Source organism: Mixophyes fleayi, chromosome 4 (assembly GCF_038048845.1).
Source record: "Mixophyes fleayi isolate aMixFle1 chromosome 4, aMixFle1.hap1, whole genome shotgun sequence".
NCBI lineage: Eukaryota > Metazoa > Chordata > Amphibia > Anura > Limnodynastidae > Mixophyes > Mixophyes fleayi.
The window spans coordinates 37,681,022-37,699,545 of NC_134405.1; the positions used below are offsets into that span (position 1 = coordinate 37,681,022).

At 41.0% G+C, this 18,524-nt stretch overlaps 1 protein-coding gene across 2 annotated transcripts; it reads right to left on the minus strand.

Moving 5' to 3' along the window:
* Positions 1-2,101: 2,101 nt before the first annotated feature.
* On the minus strand, positions 2,102-16,243 carry LOC142151198 (uncharacterized). 2 transcript variants are annotated; one of them, XM_075206565.1, is made up of 3 exons: positions 16,164-16,243; positions 13,953-14,104; positions 2,102-4,970 (listed from the first exon to the last, which is right to left on the minus strand). In XM_075206565.1, the coding sequence occupies exon 3, from the start codon at positions 4,777-4,779 to the stop codon at positions 3,412-3,414; it is 1,368 nt and encodes a 455-aa protein (XP_075062666.1). In that variant the 5' UTR covers positions 4,780-4,970; positions 13,953-14,104; positions 16,164-16,243; the 3' UTR covers positions 2,102-3,411. The 2 variants fall into 2 exon arrangements, with proteins under 2 accessions (XP_075062666.1, XP_075062667.1); XM_075206566.1 differs by lacking the exon at positions 16,164-16,243 and adding an exon at positions 14,490-15,063.
* Positions 16,244-18,524: the final 2,281 nt, after the last annotated feature.

Below are 18,524 nucleotides of genomic sequence, written 5' to 3' on the forward strand. Positions count from 1 at the left end.
AAAGGTAAAGAGTTTGGTCTCATATTAAAGCTTATTTCACCAGCATTAACCCGGTGTGGACGGAATAGGGATCGCATCTAGCAATCGCAAGATACATGCAATATGAGATTAATACTCAAAAATACTTTTGTGTAGGTCAGTTTGAACTGGTCATTCAGAGTCAAAACATGTGAACAATGGGGTCGGGGAAGTTTCCTCTCACCCTTTGTAAGGATCAAATGAACTGACCTATAACTTGCAAGGAACTGGAATATCATTAACCCTGGTCCAATGAAGACCTCACTAAGTGTTATCTGTACAATATATACAAGCATGCTGGCTTTTGTTCTACTTCTCTTTGATCCTGGCAATGTGAGAGCATGGCTGTATTCACTGGAGCAGGGTGAACACTATAAGGAAGATGTGATGTATTCAGTGTTTTTATACTTTCCTGCTTTATTTTAAACATCTTTAATGTGTAACAGTGGTTTGCTGTAAAATCCTGCTATATTATGCCATTAAATACATTGTGCATTGGAACCACAACAATCGGATTGGACAATGTTTTATTGGTAAGTGATAAAATTACTTTAACAGTGGAAAACTGTAAGTGATATTAATAGAAAGTGGAAGGGTTTAGGAACAACAGCAACTCAGCCACAAAGCAGAAGACCATGTAAAATCACAAAGCAGGGTCAACGACTGCTAAGGCGCATGGTGCGTAAAAGTGGCCAGCGCTCTGCTGATTCCATAGCTGAAGAGTTCCAAACTTCCACTGACATTACTGTAAGCACAAATACTGTGCGTCGGGGGCTTAACGGAATGGGTTTCCATAGTCGAGCAGCTGCATGCAAGCCTCACATCACCAAGACCAATGCCAAGCGTTGGATGGAGTGTTGTAAAGCACAGACACTGGACTGTGGAGCAGTGGAAACGTGTTCTGTTGAGCGACTAATCACGCTTAGTCAGATGGGCAAGTCTGGGTTTGGCAAATGCGAGGAGAACATTACCTGCCTGATTGCATTATGCCGACTGTGAAGTTTGGTAAAGCAGGGATAATGGTATGGGGCTGTTTTTCAGGGTTTGGGCTAGGCCCCTTGCCGCCAGTGAAGGGCAATCTTAATGCTTCAGCATACCAAGTCATTTTAGACAATGCTATGCTCCCAACTTTGTGGCAACAGTTTGGGGAAGGCCCTTTTCTATTCCAACATGACTGTGCCCCAGTGCTCAAAGCAAGGACTACAAAGACATGGTTTGATGAGTTCAGTGTAGAAGAACTTGACTGGACTGCACAGAGCCCTGTCCTCAACCCCACTGTACACCTTTGGGATGAACTGTAATGGAGATTGTGAGCCAGGCCTTCACGTCCAACATCAGTGCCTGACCTCATAACTGCTCTACAGAATGAATGAGCACAAATTCACACAGGAACACCCCAACACCTTGAAGAGTGGAAGCTGTTATCGCTGCAAAAGGTGGTCCAACTCCATATTAAAGTATATGGAATGGAATACAATGTCATTATATGACCTGTTGGTGTAATGGTTAAGCGTCCGAATACTTTTGTCAATATAGTGTATTTTAATGAATATTAATAAAAATTATATAATTTTAATTCACTAACATCCGTGTGTGACCCGATATACATTCTTTTTCTCCCTTTCCTTCAATTGTATGTCTTTGTGTTTGGGCGCACACCTCAGAATACAAACTATATAGATACCCTGAAAATCCGATATTATATTGATTAATCTAGGGATTTTATATTGATAAATACCTGGTGCGGCTGAACTATATATTTTTCTAGAGCAAATTCATGAACCTCCCTGGGCTATGTTACATGATGTTTTACCTTTACATTTATTCTCAAACCCTCTGGCCTCCAAACATTACTGTGTGACTGGATCACTCAGCTCCACTAAGTGCTTTATCCTATTGCAATTTGCCAGAACCAATATACAACCTGAGCCAATTAACATCTCCTAGTTTCCTACAGACTGCAAACTTGTTGATACATTTGCTATATATTAATACGGATAGCTGGTCTTTATAGGTATTATTGTTGTTGTTGTTGTAGGGTGCCAGATCATCAACTCTGGTTCCAGCATAAGAATGTACAATATTCGTTAACAATTAATATATATTAATTGCATCTTAAATTTTATTCAACATCAAGTATTATGGAGACAGTTGCCAGTAATGTAAATGGTAATTAGAAATTTTATGAACATGGCAATTCAGTCTACATGCAGGATGGTCATGTTGGATTGTAATCACTATATTGCAGATTGTTACAACCTCATATTAGGTAAAATCAGTTCATTGTAACATTACTGTATATTATTTATACACAACTATACCCAAAAATACCAAAAATTAAAGCTCATCCCCACATGCAAAGGAACATGGAGGCAGAAGTTGGAAAATTTCATCAGTGGGGAAGTGAGGTGTTGGTCATTGACAAAGCAGAGTGGGCACGAAAGTGTGTGGAAATTAGTTAAGAGATGTAGGGGGGTAGTTTTTGAGGTCTTTTTGTACGTGAGGGTGACAGAAGTTGAGTTTTAGTAGCTACCAGTTAGGATAGGGGAAGATTCTGGAGATATTATGAAGGTGGAAGCGGCAGGAATGGTAGAGGGACTGAATGTGGTAGGTGAAGGCAAGAACAGAGGAAAGGATGATACCTGGGCAATATAGAGGAGTGGGTGGTATTATCAATGGAAAAGGTGAAGACCTTGGAGGGAAGACAGAGATTTTCATTTTAGACATGTTAAGTTTAACAATTTTCTAGAACATCGAGGAGATGTCGAATAGAAAACGAAAGACACAAGAGAGAATGGAAGGGGATCGAGAGGTAAATTGAGTGTCGTTAGCATAGAGATAGTTTCATTAGAGTGGAGTAAATGAAAGCTAGATTGAACACAGTTAAGCAAGGAGTAGGAGGATAAAAACATGGTGAGGAGATTGTAGTCTCCTACTGTAGAACCTATTAAGGATTTACATTAGTAGCTTAATAAATCACATGCCCTACTTGGGACTACTCCGTCAATGTCGGTTGGCATACAGCAGCTCTCGCCTACAGGAAGACCATCCCAGGTGGAATGTGCCCAAAGTCTCACTGCCAGACCTTCTAGTCTAAAAAGCTTTGAGTTTGCATAAAACATTTGCCACATTAAGTAAATGCAAATTGATTCCCCCTTTGTGAAAATGATGGTGATTAAACAACTTGTTTATGAAATACATGCTCTATTTGGAACCAAGTGACTTGTTTGTGTGAATTCTCTGGTGAGTAAGAAGTGCCATCTTTTGCGTAAAACATTTATTACATTCAGAGCATAGAAATGATTTCTCTTCTCTGTGAATTCTCTGATGTTTAACAAGATCTGACTTTAGGATTACAGAATAATCACATTCAGAACATGAAAATGGTTTCTCTCAAGTGTGAATCTTCTGATGTACAATAAGATCTGACTTTTGCATAAAACTCTTACTACATTGATGGCACTTAAATGGTCTCTCTCCTGTGTGACTTCTAAGATGTCTAACAAGGTGTGTACTAGTGTTAAAACACTTGCTACATTCAGAGCATGAAAAGGGCTTCTCGCCTGTGTGAATCATCAGATGGCTAACAAGGTGTGGCTTCTGTGTAAAACATTTTTTACATTCAGAACATGAAAATATTTTTTTTCCTGTGTGACTCCTCTGGTGTAGGATTAATGCTGAATTGGCCGTAAAACTTTTACTACATTCAGAGCACGAAAAGGGCTTCTCTCCGGTGTGAATCATCTGGTGATGAATAAGTTCTGACTTATTTTTAAAACATATGTAACATTCAGTGCATGAAAATGGTTTTTCTCCTGTGTGAATCCTTTGGTGTATGATTAACATTGAATTACTACTAAAAACTTTACTACATTCGGAGCAAGAAAATAGATTTTCTCCAGTGTGAGACCTCTGATGATTAAAAAAATGAGACTTGTATACAAAACATTTGTTACATTCGGAGCATGAAAATCGTTTTTCTCCTGTGTGAATCTTCCGATGTTGAACAAGACTTGACTTGTCAGTAAAGCACTTGCAACATTCAGAACATGAAAAGGGCTTCTCGCCAGTGTGTGCCATCAGATGTCTTATAAGTTGTGGCTTCTGTGTAAAACATTTGTTACATTCAGAGCATGAAAATGGTTTTTCTCCTGTGTGAATCTTCTGATGTTGAATAAGATTTGACTTGTGAGTAAAACACTTGCAACATTCAGAACATGAAAAGGGCTTCTCGCCAGTGTGTGTCATCAGATGTCTAGCAACGTGTGACTTCTGTGTAAAACATTTGTTACATTCAGAGCATGAAAATGTTTTTTCTCCTGTGTGACTCCTCTGGTGTAGGATTAACATTGAATTGCTACTAAAAGCTTTACTACATTCGGAGCAAGAAAATGGCTTTTCTTTCTTTTCTCCAGTGTGAGACCTCTGGTGACTAACAAGATGAGACTTGTGTAGAAAATATTTGTTACATTCAGAGCATGAAAATGGTTTTTCTCCTGTGTGAATCTTCTGATGTTGAACAAGATTTGACTTGAAAGTAAAACACTTGCTACAGTCAGAGCACTTAAACAGTTTTTTTCCTGTGTGAAAACTCTGGTGTTGGATTAAATGTGAATTGGTCCTAAAACATTTACTACATTCAGCACATGAAAAAGGCTTCTCGTCTGTGTGAATCTTCTGATGTCTGAGCAGCTTTGACTTATATGTAAACATTTTATCACACTCAGAGCATATATATGGTTTCTCTCCTGTAAGACTCATTGTGTGTTTAAAAAGGAACAACCTATACAAGGCTTCTATTCAGAAAGTGAAAATAGCTTGTGTGAATCCTCTATTTTTAGAACTTCTGTAGTCGATAGGACTCGTAGGTGAAAACTGAAATATTTATAAAAGAATGTCCTTTTATATAAATCCTCTTCTGTTATTATAGAGAATCCTGCTCATTAATCCACCTGTTAAAACAAATACATATATTTTATATCCTGATATGAATGCAAATATTTCACCTCATTTGAAAACTGTTGGAATTGAACTGTCCCTAATTAAGAGTTTGGCATAATCAGTCCAGTGCTTGGCCCTCGAAAATGTGAAGCAAATCGACACAGATGCTCACCTCAAGCAAGAAAGAATCATTGTGCAGCATATAAATCAGACAGAGGAGGCACTCAAGGACTTACCTGCCGATAAATGGGGGAAGAACCTGGGAAATAGTTGGAACACCAAACAAAATTACTATCTGCTGGATGTGCCGTATATATACGTGTAAGCACCATAGCAAAAGGTGAACACCAACTGCAATAACAAGTAACACTACATCTCTAATAACACACCACAATGCCATAAAAAGAATAAGAATATGAAATGAGACCATAAAAGGAAGCTACAGTGTGCAACCAACATGTGTACAGAGTGGGTTATTGATAGGAGATACAGAAAAGAAAGAAGCCAAGAAACACAATATAGCAGATGCGGAAATAGGTAACACTGTGCTGTGAAGGAAACCCCACGAATATAAAGTGAAAAGAAGTTCTTAAGAAAGATCTTATTACAAAGGAAAACCTCTATGTATACAACTTGCAAAATTGTGAGCCAAACGTCACGTAAACATCCGATATACATAACATTAATCACAGAAAGAGTAACATTGAATTGCATTGTCAGAGGAACACGAGTCTGTACAAGTATAACCATAAGGAAATATCCAGTAGGTGAAAAAAAGTAAACTGTTATTAGATGTAAGATACAAAATGTAAGGAACTGTATTACATATAATTATACAAAGATACTATTGTTGCTAGGTTAGATTATACCATCCACTTTATGCATATTGTGTACTCCTGTTTTCTAATGAATAAAAAACATTTCTAATAATTTAAACAAATCCAAACAGCACGATATCAAGATAAATAATTGGATGAAGGAGGTACGTTAATAATTTCTGTACATTACGACCAGTTGCGATGCAAATTGTACGTAACGTAAGTTTTACTATAAAATTAAAGTGTGTTTCATATATCTTATAATCTTTTTTATATAAAATATATTGTGGTGAAAAGTGCCAAACAATGTTTCCAACATCTGAAGTTTGGTATCACTCTACTTACAATTTTTTGAGAACGCTTCCGGTGCTATTTATGTAGCGTTCGCACTTAGCGTACGCTAGCTATGGATAGTATCATTTTTCTACACACTAAATAGCAAGTACTGAAGGATCATTAAGAACCACTTTAAACGAGCCTAGGAGGTGGGAATCTGACGTAAGGACACCTGGCATTCCTGGGAACAATGACAAGAGGAATCCACCAATGCCAGGTCGAGTATCTGAGAGTGCAAGACACTTCAACCAATGATTGAAGACTTTACAATTATAACTGTGTCACTGTGATGTAATTACATTTATACTTGTACTGTGTATAAATGGGAGCTGTTTTTTGGTTTTGATTGAAGCATGAGTTGGTGCCAACTGCTGCTTGCATAATGTATTCGGTTATTCTTTCTTGCATTTTGTTATAGCTTTTATACTTTATCATAGTTTGCTGTAATCATGCTATATTTTGCTATTAAATCTCTTTGTGCGTTGGAACCACATTAATTGCATCGGACAATATTTATTGGTAATGATAACATGGGCATAATGGATTAAAGCAATAAATCCTGTGTAGAGAAATAATATTACATTATGAATAAATGTGAAACCCATGAAAGATATTAATTTCTAGAAAAAAGGCCTATAGATAAAAAGACATATTTTGTATTTTGAGAAAACAATTCAAATGCAGACATTCATTTAATACTGTGGGAGCAACAGTGTTCAATCTGTGAAACCAAAAGGCTTCAAATCTTAGTAACTTGTTTTCTCCGTCGCTGCCTCTAGCTAGTATAGGAACATGGTCAATGACTTTATACCGTTGAGTGGCTTAATTGTCTCTTTTACAAAGTGTCTGGCAACAGGTTGTTTCACACTTTTGCCTTCTAAGGCTGATCTGGTTGCAGATATAGGTAATGCTACCGGCTCTATAGTCTTGAAGTTTTGCATACATAACAGGGCAAACTATAATGTAAATTACAAAACAGCTTGTATGTGTTAAAAATAGATTGATCATATATTTTTTTCCCAGATAGTGGTTGGTTAAAGGTGTTTCCGGAGTCAAGATACTGTGTAGTTGTATCATGAAAACAGCCCTTTCTAGTGTTAAATATAGACTAAGGGGGGCATAGATTTTAATGTAATCACAGCAGTATGCATGATATGTCTAATGTTTTATCCCTTCTGCTATTGTGCAAAGCTAGAAGTTCAGGGTCAGATTGTACAATGGGCCACAGGCGATGGTCTAACCTCCTTGTTGCTGGTAGACATGGTATCTGGTATGCTTGTGTTTAGGGATTAAGGTTTGAGATCTGGGTATAGATAGAACTTTGTGTTTCATCAACTGTAGTTCTCAAATAGGATACCCTCGCTGAAAAAATGTATCAATCACCTTCTTTATTTGCCTCAGTCTTTGGGATTACTGGTAATACGGTGCACTCTCAATAAATGAGAATAATGTAGTCCAGAGTTTGGATGAGGACTTGTCGCCAATAGCAGCGTGTTGGGATCTGTAGGTTTCTGATATGCACTAGAGGACAAATGTTGATTTTTTTTTTGGGACATCCACATAATGTATTTAATTTGGGTCCCATTCAAATGTAAATTTTATAATACTGCTAGAGGCATTGAAGGATTTGACGTGTTTAATCAAATTATCACTTGTTCCAGTCCATATGACAAAAAGGTCATCTATATACCTTGCATAGAAAAAAAGATTGGATTGGATAACAGAATCAGAGTAAAACAATACTTTTTTTCCCCATCGAAAACATGAAACCACTTGCGTACATTGATACAATAATAGAACCCATGGCACAGTCGGCCATCTGAAGACAGAAAGCGCCATCAATAGTTTGAGGAAAAAAAATCCAAAGAAGACCCTTGATAATGGACATTGTTGTGAAGAAACTGCTTAGAAGTGTTACAAGCCGCTGCGGCTCTGGGCACCGCCGCGACTCACTCCCCTCGGTCCTCCTGTGTCCCGGCCATTGTCATGATGACCGGGACATCACTTCCGGCCTACCCCAGCCGTTGCCAAGGCAACGGTTGGGACGCTAGTTAGCTGCAGCGCCGCATCCCGGCGTGCAGGGGAGCCGGGCGCGCGCTAATCTATACCCCAGTCAGAGGGCTAATTTCAGGTCCTGCCCCCAGTCTTTCCTTATTGGCCAGCTTGTATTTATAAGGCAGGGAGGGGCAATCCTCCCCTGTCGGTTATAGTTCCTGCTTTCTGCTGACTAGCCTGCTCTGTTCCTGGTTGCTGTACCTTTTTGCCTGTTTCCTGACTTCGTTTGTTTGCCTGTGCCCTTTTGACCTTTCTGCCTGGACTTCTACGCTGCTGATTTGCCTGTGACCCTTGACCCTGTTCTGTGTACTGGACATTCTGTTTGCTGCCGGCCTCGACCCTTGCCTGGACCTCACTCTGCTTTTGCTCCTATCCTCTATCACTGGGTTCTCCCCAGTCAGCGCACGATTCACAACCCTCAGTTGCCTGCGGCCAAGTCTGTCCCCACCACTACGGGCTCCAGCGAAAACCAGGCTTCTGAGTAGATTCCGGGTTTTGTGTTGTTGGCTGTGGGGGTTCCTAACAAGAAGTGATCAGTCCCTATGGTCTGGTAAAAGGGGTAGAGTCTGCAGCTTCAATATAAAAGACGTGTCCTTTAAAAAAGTTGGTTCATTTTGCACGCAAAATAGTAGTCTAAATACAGCAAGATGTTATGATATAAAGAATCCATGGAAGATATGATATAGGTCTAAATACAAAGAAAAATCCCCAAGCATTCCACTGTGAACCAGTAAAAGAGCTGCTATTCTACTTGTAAACAAAATGCAGAAATCACAGTTACACACATTTGCAAATGTATGATAGTATAAAAATCCTCTTTTCTTTTTCATCCAATATGGTGGACACTGCTACCATGGGGACATTCTAAAGCAGCCTCCCTAAGAGAAGTATCACTCTGACAACCTGGCATGCAAAACACTGGGGCCAAAACTGGAGTCTGAAGATGCAAAAACTTTGAACTGATAAAACTTTGTAAAGTTGTGGATAGAGGACCAGGTGACCGCCCAGCAGAGCTGATCCGTGGATCCCCCTTTACACGCAGCCCAAGAAGCCACCACAGAGCAGGTGAACTGGGCGGCAATACGACGGAGCACAGACCAGTTGGCATTCACATAGGCCTGCCTGATAGTAGACGTGAGCCATCTAGTGATGGTCTGCTTAGTAGCCGGCCAGCCCCGTTTATGGGCATAAAACATGAGAGAATTCATTTGGCGAATGGTAGATGTCCGTTGCACAGTTGCACATACTTTCGGGGAGCACAGACCACATCCAGGGAAGCCATGGAGTTAGGGTCCGAAAAGACAGCCACCTCCCGGAACACCGGGACCACAATCTCTTGTTCTAAGTGAAAACCCAAAAACCGCAGTCATGGCGCACGACAGGAAAGAGCCCCAAGCTCCGACAACCTGCGAGCAGATGCAATGGCCAACATGAACACAACCTTCTACGTCAAGAATCGTAACTAAGCCGTCAGAACTAAGATATCAGAACACACAATGCATCGCAACTTGCTCTATATGGGGCTGAGTAGCTGTAGCCTGGTCACAGTGCCCATGCTGTACCCCTGTCCTACACCGAAAACACCCACAATAGGCACGTGAGCACCAGAACTGGACCATGGAGCATTGGAATATGGTGGCCTGGTCTAACGAATCATGTTTTCTTTTACATAATGTGGACAGCTTAATTAATACATGTGCGTCGTTTACCTGGGGAATAAATGGTACTAGGATGCAATATGGAAAGAAGGCAAGCGGAGGAAGTGTGATGCTCTGAGCAATGTTCTGCTGGGGAACCTTGGGTCCTGGCATTTATGTGGATGTTACTTTGACAACCTAGACTTGTTGCAAACCCAGTACCCCTTTCATGGCAACGGTATTCCCTGATGGCAGTGGCCTCTTTCAGTAGGCTAATGCTCCCTGCCACACTGCAAAATGTTCAGGAATGGTTTGAGGAACATGACAAAGAATTCGAGTTGTTGACTTGGCCTCCAAATTTCCCAGATGTCAATCCAATCAAGCATCTGTGGGATGTACTGAAAAAACAAGTTGGAGCCATGAAGGCCCCAACTCGTAACTTACAGGACTTAAAAGATCTGCCACTAATCCCTTGGTGCCAGATACCACAGAACACCTTTAGAGATCTTGTGGAGTCCATGTGCGTGTGTGTGTCAAAATGGCCGCTGCACTTTTGGATGTTCATATACTTTTATGTGTGTATTCCTTTAAATGTTTTAGTAAACAAGGCATAGTCGAGGCTATGTCGACATATCTTACCAGGGTGTTGTCTCTGTACTTAATTGCACAAATGCAGGAATGTATTCTTATCTCTATTGTACCAATTGAGAGCCTGAATTAATTTATATAACTAAGTGATTTCGCAATGCTCATATAATCGAGACCTTTCTAGAAACTTCTAGACGTATCTAGTTAGGGAGGGTCCTAGGAGTAATCTGTGATTAAACATATCTACTGGAAAAAATCTGTTGTTAACAGCTAAGTATTTTCTCATATTTACTCTTTGCACTAATCTCACTTTCATTTGTATTATATAACACTTTATATTATATCTTTCACAAAAATAAACAATATACATCATTACCATCAGCTATTTATATAGCGCCACTAATTCCACAGCCCTGTACAGAGAACACACTCACATCAGTCCCTGTCCCATTGGAGCTTACAGTCTAACTTACCTAACACACACACACAGACAGAGAGACTAGTGTCAATTTGATAGCAGCCAATTAACCTACTAGTTACTTATTTGACAACCTGAGTGTAACGTGTTATTTATCCATTGTACCCCGAATCAAGAGTTTCCAACCGGGAATAAATACACCCACATGGATGGTGCCTCTAAATATCTACCGGGGCCTATTTCCTCTCCAAAAGGAGTGACCAAATATAGCATTAGTACGCTCTTATATAGATTTGATATTTAAGCATTGGTGGCAATCTGAAAAAAAAAGTTTTAAGGGCAATACTCAGATATCTCCTGATGAAGTCTGTGGAAGCAGACGAAACGCGTTGAGACTTTGTGATTGATATCCCCATTACATTGGGAGCCGATTCTTTTGTCTGCAATTTGATCTGTAAGTTACTACATTTTTATATTATTAAAGTGTATTATTGATATTACACCATTGGTTCCTTGTGTGCCCTATATTCTGAGGCTGACAGTCGTGCATCCAGTTATGTGACCTAGCTCTGAACAGCTGCAGGACATCGACTGAGATAAGCTGAAAAGTACTACTATCTGGTACGCATATATCCACATAAGTGTGTCCTGGGTGTTTCATATATACTCTATGGCAACCCTGGGAGTTCAGTCACTGTGATTGCGTTTGAGAATTAGCTGTATTGTACCTTCACACCCTTTGTATTTTTATTGGGTGCTAGACTACAGTACTTATCTTCTGGTTTTCTCCTCCACTGGTGATTTTGGTCTTACTAAGGATTCTTGTGTGATCCCAACATTATATCAATATACTACACTATTGTGCGCCTCCTCCTCCATTTTTCTTTTACAGGTTTTATTCCATGCTACACCGCTTGGTAAAGAGGATTGGCAGCCACCTGCACATGGGGAGTGTTTACTGAGAAGAACTTAAACTTTGTACTGGACTATTGGTGATCTGCTGCAAGCGCCATCATTTGTATCTTGTATTTTGCAATATATATATATTTATTCATGTTGCAGGGTAATAACAGGCCATTGTAATGTAATTTTAGCATTTTAGTAAATGTGTTTAGGTTATAAACTAGTCTTTATATTTGAAATGTCAGTACAATAATAAGCACCATGTAAAGAAACGGGCATGGTGTACGGAATCAGACTTACAACTCCTTATTCTGATCCATAAGCGGGCTGCCTTTTTTAGCCCTGCTGTTCTCAAGAAGCACCAGTGATGGAAATGTAACATCTCCTTGGAAAAGTTCTTCAGGGATTAAATTCCACCTCCACAGGGAACACTCATAAATTGAGTGAATTAAGGTACCATTGTTCTTTCTGTTTGCTCTCTATTATCCACTAGCAAGCTCTACAGACAGCCAGGAGCCGGACCCAGCAGGGGTCACCTGGGGGAGGGGCTGGATAGGGTGAGAAGCCCACCAATTGAAACCTTTTCCAACTCCCCTGGGCAGGCAGTTCCCAAGGCAGGATTAGGAAGTGATTAAAGAGGCTATCCTGAGAGCTGGACATGAGAGTGACTGACTTTGGCCAAGAGGTGATGCTCTGCCAGAGATTAGATGTAGAACATATCCCACTGGATTTATTTGAACGGATTTCCTCACTTGCTGGACCTGCTATTGTTAAGGGTGCTGTGTGGTATTTAATCCTGTCCTGCAGAATAAATCATCCTTCTATTTTCCCTTTAATACCGTGTCTGAGTGATTTGGGAACCACGTATCCTCACACACTACTTGTCCTTTTTTTACTTATTTTTTATATCCTAATGATAACCTGGGTGAATTTACTTCAGGCAGAAGCAGTGTAATCATTATTTTGTATAAGTAAAATGAAGTATATTTAAACAACACTAGCAAATATGATCCAGTCATTAACTGTATTTATTTTTGTGAGTGTTGCCACATTCCAAGACCCACATGCAGTCCAAAGAACTCTGGGCCTGATTCATCAAGGTACGCAAACTCATACGCATCTGCTAAACGGGACTTATGCTACGTAAAACACCACATACGCAGCGCAAACAGAGCAGATACGGCACTCAAAGTCAACTCAATCTCAAACTCCAATGCAAATATAAGGGTTTGCGTCACTCAAAGTATGAAACATGAGTTTGCGTACCTTGGTGAATCAGGCCCTCTATCCTCCCACAGCAAGTACCGATACTTACCATAATATAAATTTGTCAACTGATATTTTTGTAAATATTGTGTCTAATATAAGATTTGACTAAATACTGTGTTCTGAAATCCGGACTCTCCGCTTAGGGTATATCAAAAAGTGTTTGGTGCTAATGAGAGGTGGAGTAAAGTGATATTCAGAAGGTAAATCTAAGAGGGTGAGAGGCATTAGATTTGAGAAAAATATAGGGGTGGTATTATTAAGGACTTTGCAGGTAAGGGTGAGTAATTTTAATTGGATTCTGGAGGACACAGGTACACAGTGTAAGGATTTGCAAAATGGTGCAGCAGATGTGAAGCAGCAGGAGAGGAAGATTGTACAGTTTTGTTGCGCCATTTGATGGAATAAAGTGAGATAGATGGGTGAGGAGAATACCAGATAAGAAATTGCAGTAGTCAATGAGAAAATGGATAAGAGTTTTGTTAGTATCTTGGGTAAGAAAATGGAGGAGACAGTACTGGGAGAGAGACTGGATGTGAGAAATAAAGCAGAAGGTGGAGACAAGTGCGACACCAAGACAGCAGGCCTGGGAGACTAAAGAAATTGTGGCATACCCCAGCAGAGAAGGGTCAGCAATCATGGCAGCCAAGGAAGATAGCTCCTATGAACCCTGTGAGTGTACTCATCTACCATCCAAGAACTCTACTGGTCTTTGCATTGATGGTCGCCGAAAACAGGTTGACACCTGGGCTGGATCACTAGCTTGCCGGCAGAAGGACAACTGACCAGAGATTTTTCAGAATACCTCTGGCTCATCTACTGCAGGGATTGGCTTGTTCAGTATATTATACTATATTGCTTTCCCCTTATATGATTTGTGTCTGTATTACTGTGTGATTAATCCATGAACTGTCAAAAATAAACATAATTTTTTTTTTCGTTCAGGTATTTGAAAGGGTGTGAAATACTTACCCACATAAATAGAACTGGGAAATAACTGAAACACAGCCTCGTTGTACGGATCTGGTGGGGAGACATCTCCGGGTAGACTCTTAGCTGGTTAGCACAGGTAGATAGCTTAGGTTATCCCCAATATGCTGTGACACTCATGAACATAGGTACATCTGTAGAGAAGTAGACGCATGATCATTGTAGAGAACTCTTGCATGTTTATAAATAAGCCTTAGGGGGGAATTCAATTGGCCGCGTTACTGTAAAAAGTAATGCGGCCTGCGCACTATTACAGCTACTACGGTAATAGTGCGCTTAAATACCGTTATAACGGTAGATTTAACGCCGGCTTTTTGCTCACAGCAAACTGAGCTGCGAGCAGAAAGCCGGGTTAGATTTACCGTAATAACGGTAATACATTTAATGCTGCGCTAATTCAAGGAGAATTGAATCCCCCCCTTAATATTTAGAAACATAGAAACCAAAGAAATATAGAAGCAAATTCTTCAGAGCCTGCCAATTTTACTTTTTTAATAGTTTATTCTCAGTCATACATACCAATACCTGGAATGTCTAAGAGGCTCCCAGATTTCCCTCCCAGACTCCAGAGACTGTCGTTCCCCCAGAAACCAGGAGAAGCGGGCAGGAAGGAGGACATGACAACACAATTTCCCAACTCTCAGCCCCTCTACTGCTATGTGATGAAGCAAAACATGTCATTATAAGCCTCCAGAGCTGTGCAGTGACAACATCACCAATTAACCCATCAGTGGGTGGGGAATGTAGAGGTGGACTAGTTGGTCACACACCCCATCCAAGTAAATGCCCACTTCACAGACTATGGAAACACCCCATGTAAAAGCAATCTGGACCTAGTTTAGCAGGCTGGCAGATGCTCGGCCATCTCACTCCATAGACCTTTCAAATACCAATTAACCGCAGACCAACCATGACTGTATGACCCCATCCCTAGCCGTGTGACCCGGTGACTGTATGACCCCATCCCTAACCGTGTGACCCGGTGACTGTATGACCCCATCCCTAACCGTGTGACCCGGTGACTGTATGACCCCATCCCTAACCATGTGACCCGGTGACTGTATGACCCCATCCCTAACCATGTGACCCGGTGACTGTATGACCCCATCCCTAACCATGTGACCCAGTGACTGTATGACCCCATCCCTAACCACGTGACCATGTGACTGTATAACCCCATCCCTAACCATGTGACCCGGTGACTGTATGACCCCATCCCTAACCATGTGACCCGGTGACTGTATGACCCCATCCCTAACCATGTGACCCGGTGACTGTATGACCCCATCCCTAACCATGTGACCCGGTGACTGTATGACCCCATCCCTAACCATGTGACCCGGTGACTGTATGACCCCATCCCTAACCATGTGACCCAGTGACTGTATGACCCCATCCCTAACCATGTGACCCAGTGACTGTATGACCCCATCCCTAACCACGTGACCATGTGACTGTATAACCCCATCCCTAATCATGTGACCCGGTGACTGTATGACCCCATCCCTAACCATGTGACCCGGTGACTGTATGACCCCATCCCTAACCATGTGACCCGGTGACTGTATGACCCCATCCCTAATCATGTGACCCGGTGACTGTATGACCCCATCCCTAACCATGTGACCCGGTGACTGTATGACCCCATCCCTAACCATGTGACCCGGTGACTGTATGACCCCATCCCTAACCATGTGACCCGGTGACTGTATGACCCCATCCCTAACCATGTGACCCGGTGACTGTATGACCCCATCCCTAACCATGTGACCCGGTGACTGTATGACTTGGGGAGAGCACTGATAGAGGTGACTATAGTAAGAGTGTAATAATAAGAATACAGAGCAGGAATACAGCTGTACAGACAATAATATCAGTCTGTGTGTGACACAGTCACTTGTTCTGCTGTGTACAGGAGCCCTCAGCTGTGATCACCATCCAGCGTCTCTGCTGCTTTCTCTCCCCCTCTGCACTCTCTCTCTTCCCCGTTATCTTGTGTATAAGTTCCTGGTCAGTGCTCCCCCCTCCTCCTACACATCACATCCACTGCAAACACTATAGACCCAACTACTTCCTAACACAGCCCCCCAGACGTGCACTGCTGACACTCAGGGGCCCCATAACCAGATGATGGGGCCACATATACACACGGTGCTGTATAACCGGACACAACACTCCCCCCCGTATAATTACCGGCTTCTCCCAGCTGCGTCTTGTCTGTGGCCGGGAGAGGGGCGGGGAGACCACGTGACGGGGGAGGAGACTGGGCGGGGACATGGGGGGGAGGAGACTGGGCGGGACATGGGGGGAGGAGACTAACTCGGGAGCTCCGTGCTGTGACGTCACCAGTCACATGGTACAGCAGTTGCAGATGACAGCAGTAGATGCAGGATATAAGGGATATATATATATATATATATATATCTCGGAGTATATAGGACATCACCCTGCTGCCCCCACCAGCTTGTCCTGAACAGACTTCTCGCTAGATTCCCCCTTCTCAGTTGCATTTATCACTATATTCTGGTGCATAATACACTTGTGATATCTAGTATATACCAGTATTTACCATGTAGAATCTTATTACGTTATTTAGGTTAGTAGATCCATGGCAGTAGTACAATTTGGGGGATTTAGGTTACAAAACCATTTTTTTTTGTATAGTTATTTGAGTAATACGTAGATTAAAAAATAGAATAGTCTATGGCCATGGTTGGTAATCTAATTGTCCTGAATATGGTTGAATCTAGCAACATTACCTCTATGTAGGTAAATGGATCAGATAATTAACAGTGAATTCTGCACTTACACATTTCAGGTGTTGAGATCTCTTGGAACATCCGTTTGGAAGTTCTGTACTTGTAAGTATAAAGTAGGGAAATGTGTAAAAAGGATAAATTGTGGATTGGAAATAGATCAGGATTACGAACACTTAGGATACACATAGGGGAGTCTTATAATAAGAGCAAGTAACCCCCCAGACACATCACACCAGCCCCTCCACAGTCAAATGACCCCCCCCCCCTAACTAACTTTATACATCATATTAACACCCCCCTTCCCTCACCTTGCTCCATCCACACTGTGTAGGAGGCAGATAGCCCCTCTTGCAGCTCTGCACACATGGGGTGACACCTGTGTTTATAGTAAAACTCTGGGTTTTTCAGGTTGCAAGAAGTTAAAGAGTTGTGACCACAAAGTTCAAATATTAATCTTTTATTGCAAACAAGTAAAAAGATAATAATAATAATAATAAGGTAGTTAGCTTCTGATAGATTTCTTTTAGTAATATCTTCAATCAGCAATTACCGAGGACCCTGTTATCTCTCTCTCGTTGGATAGAAAAATGACTGGTACCATTACCGATGGTCCAGGACATGCCATGTGTGGCAGCAAAACCATCTCTTATAGAGAGGAAGCTAAGGATGGCGGATATCACTAACATAAAATATAAACATAATTAAGAACTACTTAGCGATTCAGCTATGAGTATGAAACAGTATCACTTATTCTAAGCAAGTGCAATAGCAGTGAGGTTACACGGAACATTCCAGTACATGTGCAGTTAGTACTGGGACAACGGCCAGCTTATATATATATATCTATAATCTGAGTATGTGTATGTATGTGTGTGTGTATATATATATATATATATATATAGGCAAAATCATTAAAACGGTGCTTGCGGGCTGCTTGTGTGTCAAGTCCAATGCATGCGTACTTTGTGCTGGTTGTGATGGCACTGCTCGGCTTGTGGCGCAGCTCAGTTTGTGATTGGTTGCACGCTGAGTGCTTACTGCGGGCGGCGACCGTAATGTTTTGTTATACAACTGACGTGTGTGGGTGTGTGTACAATGATTGACTACGCAATGTGATTTCTGGCACCTTTTTTTCTTACAAAAAAAAGCACTGTGTGTCTGTATATATATATATATATATATATATATATATATATATATATATATATATATATAATAAAACACAGATAAGCTCTGTTTTATATTTCTATCGTGAGTGTGTATTTTACTTTGTTAATAAATTTGGACTGTGTTTGAACATACTACACTATGTGGAACCTTTTATTTCTGTCTGCCTGTCCTGAACCTGTTGGAGTGAGTTGAGCAAGGGATAGCATCAGCTGCATAAGCAACTTTACAGATAAGCGCTTTTTATCATATTTCTGGTACGCACAATTCCAGGTGGCTGGGTTCTTACTGGTTTTACAAATATTGCACTATTTGGTTTTCTCTCCTTTTTATATGAGCATACAACACGGTAGTGGATCTACACGATAGCAGTAAAGTAACCCAGGCTTCTTGTACTGATGAGCATGCTTTCAAGTATATATTTGATACGCATATGTGCACACCTCGGTTTCTGGGACTATACTCCCTAAAATACTACACCATAGGCGCCTCTCCCTTCTGTTCTTATGTGTGTGTGTTGTTCTCTACAATGTATTTCCTGTATGAATCATCCTAGAACAACTTACTGTATACATTGCATATGGTTTACATGCATTAACCCAGTGCAGTTTGTTACAAGTCAATTAAA